Raw genomic sequence first — 11,108 nt, 5'->3', positions numbered from 1 at the left:
TTTATTTCAGTATCCAAATCCTAAAAGTGCTATATTCACCATCTTTGTTTCCTGGTGACTAGAGTCTGCTGCTTTCAGCTCTGTCAGCTCTGGGTTTGATTTGTCTCCAGCAATTACCAGGGAGGTGGTTGCTATAGTTGCACTAATGAAAGGAGCAACCATGCTTCCTTGAAGTCAGTGTAAGCAAGCATAAATAAACAAATTCTTTGTGGTGTTAATAGTGTAAATAGCATATTATTGCAACAGGGAAAGTAAGATATTAGCCCTTTTTAGTGGCTTGATATATTTCAATCTTGCAACTTTCTACGCAATGCTTAGCTTGAGATGATACAAATTTTTTGAAAAATAATTAAAGTATTATTAGTTTTATAGGATTTTCTTCTTCATCATGATGTAAGTCACATTTCTGTTGGTTTTGTTCATGTTGCCACATTTTTGGGTGATGAGGCAGTAGCACAGGTTGCCCAGAGAAATTGTGGGTGCCCCATCCCTGGCAGTGTTCAAGGCCAGGCTGAATGGAGCTCTGAGCAACCTGGTCTAGTGGAAGGTGTCCCTGCCCATGGCAGGGGGGTTTGAACTGGATGAAATTCAAAGTCCCTTCCAACCCAAACCATTCTATGGTTCTATGATTTTTCCAGTGACAATCTTTCTCCATAATTTTGCTGAGCAATAACAAACCCACAGATGAAGGCCCATGGCCAAAGCCAGGAACATGTGAAAGTTTTAATGTAAAAAAAAATCCTGTTAAATTGCACTGAACTTTGTAATCTCTGGTTCACTGAATTTAGCTCTAAGTGTGATTCTTTTCTGACAAGTAACTGTAAAAACTGCATCACACATTTTTGTGTTTGTGTTTCAGTGACTTTGCATCAATTTTTTCCAGGATGATGATGTTTTGGGGTTTTTTTTAGCCACCAGATCTACCAATGAACCAGAGATCTGAAATTCATGCTATGCTCAGTCTCATAATAATGACATCTCTGAGAAATCTCTCTGAAATCTCTCACTCACTGCAAACCACTTCAGTGTCTAGGACAGACTGTGCTGTCAGATTTTCACTAGTGTGAGTAAATCCATTCTACTGCCGAGTTCAAATGAAATCTTGCAAAACAAACTTATGCTGCATCAATGAAATAGCTTTACAATATTAGCATCATGTATTGCATTAAGGTAAAAAATTTTGGAGGAGCTGATCATACTAATTCATAATAGGACAAGCTTCCATTACTGCAACGGAATATGGGAATTATCTGGCAGAGTGATTACTTTAACAATACTATCCTGATATGATTATCTGTAGGCAGATGGGGTTACTTGCCTGGTTTATTCCATACCTTTTTAATAGATCTTAATCTTTCTGGAAAATGCTGAGCAGTTTTTGCTAATAGCTGCATAATGCTAAACTTATGTCTTGTTACCTGAGTAGGACAGAGATATGTTTCTTTTTGGAGATACTGGGCATTGCAGGCATTGGACCAAGATGAATTGATGAATAAAATGAATGCAAGATATTTTAAAGCAAACTTCCTCTTTGCTAGTTATTAAATATGTCTGCTATTTTAACAGAAAAAAATGAATATCTCATGGTAAGATGATGTTAGTTGGAAACTGTAACTTCTTTTCTTATCTGATTTCTAATTCCGTTTTACAAACTCGTTTCCTTTTCTTCTCTCCTTTATTTTGCAGTTAACTTTGACCACTTTCAAATATTGCGGGCTATTGGGAAAGGGAGTTTTGGAAAGGTAAGAATCAAGTTATTTTTATCAGTTTACAGTCTAATAGAGAATTCCTTTGTGTTTTTTTTCTGGTGTGGCCAGATTAGGGTAATAGAACATAAGTTTTGTAGCCTTTCCCTTCCTAAAGACATCTCATCGCCAGCATGAACTGAGTCTGACTATTCATTAAATTATATCTACTACAATGCATTCACTAAAATGAATTGAACAAAAGTTATTATAATAATTAAGTCTCCTCAATGGGGATTAGCAGAATTTAGAAATCTGTCCTCAAAACAACAAGGAAGAAACATGTAGGAGCAGACACCTTCTTTATACAGTTCACTAGAGTGAACTTGTTCTTAAATCCCTGGATTTATTTGTGTCTTTAAAATAATCACAGTATTTTAAAGGCACTTTACATAGATTAAATCCCCTTGGGACTCTATAAACTGACATACACTGTAATTATGATCATTGAGTAAATGTTTGTTCAATTTAACAGGATTTTGCTGAAACAGAGAAGATTAATGGTTTGTTTACACATGAGTAGACAACTTTTCTTTCCTATAATAACCACCATAACAAGGTGTTAAATTTTAATATGGGTAAATACAATGCCATGCAGCCAGAGAAAATGATATTATAAAAATATTAGAAGCCATTTATCACAGGAATACATTTGAAGGTGAAGTATAACTGATACTTGATGAGGAAACTGATTAAGCAACAGCATTTTAGATCTTGATTTCAATGATTCTTGAGTACATGCCAGCTCAGTGCTGGTCAGATGCTTCCATAGTTATGCTTTAAGAACACACACAGGATTTTTCTGGTTTGTGGACTCCATGCAGAAAAATTACTTTCATTTTAGAGTGGCCAGAAATACTTCTTGCAAAACACCATGGTCCTTCATGGCATGGTCTTTATTCGATTCAATAGTTTTCAAAAGAAACCCTCCTGGAGGTTAATAGGAAAAGGTGCTGCCAGGGCAAAATGGTTATGAAGAACCCCTTAAAAATCAGGGGAGCTGGATATCAATGATTGTTTGTGATCACAATACAGTGATGGAATACCACATCAAAGCAAATAGAGGTCCAAGAGTGCAACTTAGGTATAGAAAAAGAAATTATAGATATATCCATGTCATGGTGGCTCTCACAAGCATCATCTGCAGCCCTCTTTCTCCAAAGCTTCCTCATTCACACCCCTACTATCTCTGCCTTTTCAAAGGGATCCTCACTCTTCCTTCTTCAAGCAGGAAGATTAAACAAACCTACATACTTTTTGAAGTCTTGTTGGTTGATATTTGATCCGCTCTTCTTCATGGCATTCAGGCAACTGGTGAATGTTTCTATGATGTTTATAAAAAGATCTAACTTTCTTACAGGTTTATATGACTACAGTGTTCTTCTGAATCTGCTTTGAGGAATCTGTATGACTGAGAATACAGTTTCACAACCCCGAGAGCACATGTTTAATGAAAGAAAGGGCTCGTGCATAAGTCCCCTCTAAGCTTAAAACCTTATTTTACAGCAGTCAAATGCAACAGGAAAGTCCTTGGTGTAACAGGATTTTTTTCCCTTTTTTTTTTTCTCCCATATGAATGTAAGCTTCTGACAAATCACCTTGTTTTCCCATCCATAGACAGGGAAAGAAAGAAACCCATTTTGAAGCGACCTATTATAACATAGCCAAAAGCGCAACATGGTAAATCAGTCACCATTTCAAGTGTCTTTCTCTGTGAGTCAGTCTTTCCTTTGTCGTTCATTTAGAAGCCTCATTGCTGGCAACTTTTCCTATTACTGTCCTTCTGGAAGTACCTGGCAGCAGAAAATGTCAACAAATGATGCAAAACAAATCTCTATTGTTGGCTGTTTACTGTTTGAGGTCTGTTGTGCTCTAGCAACCTGCAGCATATAACACCGTGCTGGGTATCATGCCTTCCTCAGACTGCCTGCTTTCCTTTATGGCTCCTCTGTGGCCTTTTCTGTTTTCTGAGAGCAATAGGATGTTTTAAGACATGCTCTACTTTTTTATTTTATTGCTGTTGGTACAATATCTCCCTCTCACTCTCAATATTTCTTAAATTACTCTGGTTGCTACAGCAACCTTAGGCCTCTGCAGGATATTGCTGCAGGAGGTATCTGATATGGCAGAGCCTCTCTGCAGCTCAGCTTGCTCTTGTGCACAGAGCTCAAGGTGATCCTCAGCACCTCACCACCACCAGTGGGGCTGACCCCTTCAGCAGCCATGCTCTGTCCCTCCCATCTGGCTTCAGAAAGCAGCTCCCTACTTTTTCCTTTGGCATTTTCAATTCAAAAGAGCAACATCTGCTGTAACAGAAATTCCTAGGCCATTTGGTATCAAATGCTTTGTATCTCAAGATCTTGACTTTTCTGAGAAGTGGCCACTTGCTTCAAGCCACTGCCTCACTACATGCTGTTCCTTAGGGACACGTTAAGAGCAGGCACTGTCTCGTAGACACTCTAGGCATGTTCCCCAGAAAAAACGAAGATATATCACAGCAGTTTTGAGGAGTGTAGGTAATGGGTGTGGAGAGAAGAGAAACCATGAGCAAGCTCTTTTTTTCTCTGGGAACAACCAGGCATTGTTCAAAGGTGTCCTTTGAGAGCTCAGGTTGCACCTTGCTGAGGGACAGATGAACGTACGCTCTGAGCCTTCAGGCCACAACCTCTGTGTATGTCAGCTGTTCTTTTATTCAAGCCAAGTGGCATGCAAACTATGGTGGAATGATACATGACCTTTCACCGAATAATTGCCCCCACTCCTTGGCACATGAATACATACCTGGAGTTTGTATCTGTACATACACATACTGGTACAGACTGGTGCATGGGTGACAGTGATACCCAAGCAAGGTGTGGGGCACTACTTTAAAAGTAGCCTTGCTGGCTTCAATGACCTTGCTTTTCTAGGTAGATGATGGTAATTATTTGCTTATGCTTAGTGTACTCATACATAACAGGAGACAATTTTTTTTTTTTTTAAGACCTCTAAGCTAGTTATGATTAGCATGTTCCAGCTGTTAATAATTCCAAGTGCATTGGAAGTGGGTCAGGTGAGAAATTTAGACCAAACAGGTTTTATTTGTATATTAAATATTTGCCTTCTAAATAAATTCAGGAATAGACAATTTTAAATACTCAAACAAAAAATGCTGAACTCTGGTCTAAGTGGCTATTTCTTCATGATATGCAATACCTTAAAAGTTCTCTCTCACGTTTAATCTGGCTATTTTTTTCTAAATTGTTATATGTGGAGCTATCACTCTTCTCAAACAAAATATTGCAAAACATTTATATTTCAAGGTCCTCCAATAAGTGCTAAACTAACTAGGAGTGAAATGCAAGAATTCTTATTGTCCTTTACTGCAACAATAACCATGCAATTGCAGGGTTACTGCTGCAAAATAATCTGTATTCAGGTGCAACACTAGTTTTCAGTGATATTATAGTACCAATTTTCTTCAAGTTCTCTGTTATGGGAGTAGGTACATTGAACAGTCTGACCTCCTTAAATTAGAATCAAATTATAATTTCAATGTACAAACTCTCTCCTATTTGTCTAACATGCTGAGACACAGGAGTTAGTTCTGATTAATTTGGTTGTATAAAACAGTGACTTTCTCTGCTGAAGTAATAGAAATTACACTGGTGTAAAACAGATGGGAGCCCAAAATCACATCTGCACTGATTGAGGATACTTTGCTAAATAGTGTGCACAGTATTTCAGAAAAAAATATACCACTATTCTAAAAGCACCATAATGCACAACTGCAGAATATTAATATTGTTTGACAGTATAACAACCTATTTTTTTAGCTTGAGTTAATATGAAAGGTTAATATGATGCTAAGCAGATGCTTGGGCTGCTCCAGATGTCATGTTTTGCTCAGGGGAATCTGGGAATAAATCCCCCTATTTCAAGGAAATTCCCTGGCAGCATAAAGACAAATTTATGACATCCATTCTCCAGCCTCTTTGTGTAAGTCTTTCCAACTCTGCTTGTAGGCTGAGACTATGAGCATTAGTTTTTCAGAGCATGTGGGTAAGAACAGACAAGGCAGCAGTATTTCAGGCACATGTTTCACAGTAGATTTGTCAATTCCCATCCTGAGTGTGAAGCATATACCTGATTTCTGTCCTGCAGTCCCCTAAGTCTGGGTGAGTACCTTCTGCCCGTGCAGTGCCACAGCCTCTCTGCTGGGCTGTGATTCCTCATGGCAGCTATAGCTGCCCCATCTGATCTACTGACTGGACATAAGATGCATAATATTTTCATACAGGACCATGGATGAAGTGTTCACTCCAGCTTCCAGCACTCCACTAAACAGTGACCTTGCACAGAAAAGCTTTCTCTGAATGTGGTTTGACATCTTTCCTTTTTTTATATCCTATCATGAAACCATATCATGTGGTAGTTCAGGAGCTCTAAGTACTCATGCCAAATTCAGACCAAAATGCCTTTATGGAGACTAAGTGCTCCTGTTCCTTCTTCTTTCCAGACCAAGCACATAGCATCCAGAAGTCTCTTCTAGTGGGAAAAAGGACAAATCTGTGTTTCACAGCAAGTCAGACTTTTCAGCCTTCCCCAACTTTTGCTCTGGAAAGAGCTTCTCTGAAGATACGTATGGCTGCTCAGCCAGCACAGCATTATGCAGCTTTCTGCAGCATAATTCTGCCCCAGTTTTACTCAGCATAACTCTCTCAGTTCACTTACTTAGCTCTGCAATAGCCCATAGGGCACTTTGTCACCCACAGAACTGTGTCTGTGTGACCTCTTAATCTGCAGATTAAACTCATTCTGTAGGTGGTCTATTTTTGGTATGTGAAATCAGAGGAAATCAGAAAAGGTAGTTTGAAGTGGACCATAGCATATGCTGCTCCTGAAAAATGAAATTTAGTCCTACATTCATAATCTATTGGTTTCCTTCCCCTGGCTCTGAGGGAAAGTGGCTCCAAGTCTCACTCTGATTTCTTTTAATCTGATAGGTTTTAAGGCAATTCACTGTTACCTTCACCCAGACATAATAAAAGATACCATCCTGTGATAACAGCTAAGACATGTAGAAAAACCCTCTTTAGAAAGGGAATATTTCCATGAGAGGCTTTTAAAAATAAGCACCATACAACTCCAAAGAAAATTAATAGGGATTCATATTGCTTATCTTTAAATACGTAAGGCACAGATGCCTTCATCCAAACTGGTAATCTACAGTCTATTTCGGGGGACATTATAAGGGAAACCATCCCCCAGAAATATTCCCCTGGACCTATTTAGATCTATACCTTACCTGGAGATGGATGTGCCTGTCCCTCTCTGCTGCCTATGAAGCAGACTAGTTGTTGAGTTCATGACACATATTTGGTTTGAAGCATCACCTGTAGGGACTGCTGGAGCAGTGACATCAGTTTGAGCAGGGCACTGTCTGGGCTTTGGTAAAAGATATTCCCAGAAAAATTGAAAGAGGAGATTTTAGTAAGGTGAGTGTGACAGGCTTCCCTACTGATATGTGTAAACAAGGCAATTCTGCACAGACTTCCATCACAATGAGTCACCACAGAATTTGTTTGTTGAGGTGCCAGAGCACCTGCTTGTCCCTGTTTTAAAATGACTCCTTTGGAACAAAAAAACCCAAACCCTCAATTGAAACATTTCCCATTAAGACTGCACATGTGAGGAGAGCTTGAGGGCTTTTCCTTTCTTTCTAGCAATAGTGGAAAGTTCCAACTCATTGAAGTCCTCTGCTCAGAAGAAATGGCAGGTGGAAGAGCCAGGGAGGATCTCCACTATGATTCAGTGCTGTCATAGTAACATCAATGTGGATGCAGGTTGTGTTTCCTGATTTTTAGTAGGAAGTAGCTTTATTATATTCATTAAAATCCTATTGATTTTGAAACCATGTTAAAAGATGTGCATAGGTACACATTGCTAGAAAGTGTTTGCTCTCATTCTGCTTTGAAGCTGTGTGCTAGGCAACCTTCTACTAACAACAGAAGGTCTGTTTCAACTCTGCTGAATACCCTTGTCTTTGCTGGCAGGTAAGAGGACTAAGTGCCTTCTGGAGTCACAGCAGTGTTTCAAAACCTGTTTACATTAAATATTTGGGTGTTGTGTATGACCCTAGTTTGCCACATTGGTCAAACCTGTAACTCTCAGCTGAGTAGAACCCCATTCCTTCAGCAGTCTCTCTAGTCTGCCCTTCAATACAGAAGCTTTTTATATCATGGGATAGGAGACTTCTGCAAACATCTCAGTCTTGGCCAAGTTACACATGAAAATCATGATGCAAATTCATGTAAATGAATGAACTTCTGGACTTAGGTTCTGAGCCAAAATCCCCAAATGTTGTACTTTATAATGTGACTCACATAATGTATGACAGGATGTCAGGAATTACCCCTGAAAATTCTGTTTATGCTTTTGAAGGACCTCTGGAAGCTTAAACACTTCATTTCCATCCCTCCATTTCAGTTCAGCCCCACCTGCTACCTCTTCTTCCTCCAAAAGGCCAACTCCAATTCCCCATTGTTCCACAGCATGGATTCTGTCCATATAAATGTGAACCTTTAGCTATCTTAAGGACATCACCAATATTCAGACCATAACAGCTAAAAGAGGAAAAGGAAACAAACTTCAGTACTCACCACTGTGCAACATTGATAGACTCAAAACAAAATATTGCCATCTATGTTTTCCTTAATTAGCAAAACATCTCCTGATATTAGGAGAGGTAATTAGAAACTCTGCACAATCACACCTCATAATTATAGGTTAAAAGTACTCTCTCAAAGTACTCCTCTCTTTGGAGTAGATTTGAGCTCTACTCTTTATGGAAATTGAGTTTCTGGGAAATAAATGTGGTTTGGTTTTGTTGACTCTGTTTCTCTCAGTTTCAGCTGTGGCAAGTTGCCTTAGTTTCTCCAGACCATTCTTGAATTTTCAGTACACAAGCTCCTTAAAATACAACTCAGGACCAAAGGATTTCTTTTTGGTTGGTACCATATTGTAATCTGATGTCTGAGCACAGATTTTGTGAGCATCTATGATAATTTTGTGTGTGTATAATAAGGAAGTGTGTGTGTCTGCCTGTGTGTATGTACATAAACATACAAATAAAGTAGTGTTTAGAATATATTTGAATTTAGGCACTACAAAGTTGTAATACCTAAACCAGATGTTTCTAGTACATAGTCTGTATATGTACTGAAGATGAAAACGTATTATTGGAGCCTATGGCTGTATCGGTAATGCATATATATATGTCAGAAAAATAATATTTTCAATTAATATTCCCTTGCCTGTGAGCACACACTAAGAGTGTCACTTCATAAAGTCCTGATCAATTAACAGCCAAACCCCTTCAGAGCAAAAGTCTGTTGAGATTGCAGTTTCCCTCTGTGTGTGGATGCAGAGCTGTTACGACAATGATATTTACACCAGCTTTGGGGTTGAGACACAGAACAATCTCATATTTCTGTGTTGCTGAAAATCAGATTTAAAGCAATGCTTCTTGTATGTGGTGCTGGTGACATTCTCCAGCTCCATTCTCCAGGTAAACTGCCATGATGAAAACCAGTCCAGGCTAAATCATTGTAATGGTCTCCTGTGAATTCAAAAATAGTATGATGAATCTCTGTACGAAACTTCTTGCTCTTTTCAAGAATAATTAAGGAAGCATAATTCTGATATTTAGATGAAATATTGAGCCTTGGAAACATGGGTGAGGTTTATGATGCAGTAATCAAGATGTGTGTATAGACTTGAGGGAATGAGGACAGTGACTGTGCATTTTCCTAGGCAGGAGGTAATAATTTCTGTGACTAATGAAATAGCCTGTGATTTCAGCAATTGGAGTGTATTTCTCCCAGCTTTACCATGTAAATTCTGAAAGTTATGACACTTTTCCAGGTCTCCATTTCTTCTTATGCAGGGGTGGGGTGTACTTTCAATACTTTTTTAATTACAATCTATCACAAAGAGTCCTGCAGAGCTGTGGAGTGAACTTTCTGAAGGTGTTGCTCAGTTGTTGTATCCAGATCTGAATTATTGAACTATCATAAAAGGCTCCTTTTTTTTATAAAGTCACAAATGAGTTTGTACTTTCGCAAGGTGTCAAAATTTACCTTTTACTTTGCTGTCAATTAGGTGTGCATTGTGCAGAAAAGAGACACCAAGAAAATGTATGCCATGAAGTATATGAATAAACAGAAGTGCATTGAGAGAGATGAAGTTCGAAATGTTTTCCGGGAGCTACAGATAATGCAAGGCCTGGAGCATCCCTTCCTAGTCAATCTGTGGTAAGAAAATCTATAACATTCTATCAAGGATCTCTTGCTTTCTCCTTATTGCTGAATCAGTTCAGTCTATGGAAGGCAGGAAAGAAGAAAAGATATTTGGTGACCTCTTTTGTTAAGGTATTAAGGTTTTGCCAGGAGTTTTATTTTCCATTAATAATTTTAAGGTGTGATTTGCATTCTAATATTTAAACATCACATTCACCTGTTCATTTCTGGTTTGGTTTCTCTCTAGTAATGTGTGGAAACGTATTGTCCTATCCAGCTTCATCGTTCCTTTTTGACAATACTTGGAATAAACATCTCTTAAAAAGCTGTGGAATATCAAAACCAAGCATTCAACTGATGTTATTTTTTTTTAGTCAATTCAGAGAAAATTCAAAACCCCATTGCTTAAAAAAATTACAGACACAGAACAACAGAAAAGCATCTTTTGTCACATGGAATTTCTCTTATCTTCCCTGTGTTGTGTTAGCCACTGAATCCTTTGGCTAAGAAAATATTGATTGGGTAATGACTCACTTCAACTACACCAACAGCTTTAGAGTAATTGCACTCACTTATAACAGCAAAACATTTGAATCCAAAATTGATTCCAAGAGGACGTAATCATATATATATATATATATATATATACACATACACACACACACACACACATATATATGCTCTCCACTTGACATGAATGATCATATTTGATGCTGTCACAAGATCTCAAGACTCAAAAGTTTTACTATGTGTATGTGAGAAATGCAGAAAATGAAAGGGAAATGTAGTACTCTAGAATTTATGAAACATTTCAGGCAAAAAGGACACTATTCAAGATGCTCCAGTGGACTAACAACGTTCTATATTTGATGTCTCTAGCAATGGTTGTAGTTGACCAATCTATCTAGGATGCTTAGTACCTAGACTGACAAGGCACAGAGAGGGTCTGCCCACCCATTAGCATTAGATCATGTAATAAATGACACGTCAGCTCTCATGGACAGAAGAACATGGAATAGTCTGAAGACCTACACCTAGATCTAAAATCAGTGCCCACGTTCAGGCACAGTGCTGTGTAAAGACG

General features: G+C 38.4%; 1 protein-coding gene across 1 annotated transcript in view; it reads left to right on the top strand.

The window, feature by feature from the left end:
• Window positions 1–1,686: 1,686 nt before the first annotated feature.
• Window positions 1,687–11,108, top strand: part of STK32B (serine/threonine kinase 32B) — a gene marked incomplete at its 5' end in the record, with an annotated part of 121,113 nt that continues 111,691 nt past the window's right edge. Inside the window, 2 exons of the mRNA XM_009077060.1 lie at window positions 1,687–1,742; window positions 9,888–10,039. Coding sequence (XP_009075308.1) covers window positions 1,687–1,742; window positions 9,888–10,039 — 208 coding nt within the window. The remainder of the gene's footprint in view (window positions 1,743–9,887; window positions 10,040–11,108) is intronic.

Source organism: Acanthisitta chloris, unplaced genomic scaffold, assembly GCF_000695815.1.
Source record: "Acanthisitta chloris isolate BGI_N310 unplaced genomic scaffold, ASM69581v1 scaffold9126, whole genome shotgun sequence".
Classification (NCBI taxonomy): Eukaryota; Metazoa; Chordata; class Aves; order Passeriformes; family Acanthisittidae; genus Acanthisitta; species Acanthisitta chloris.
The sequence above is the reverse complement of the archived record's forward strand: the minus strand, read 5'-3'. Positions and strand labels throughout refer to the sequence as shown.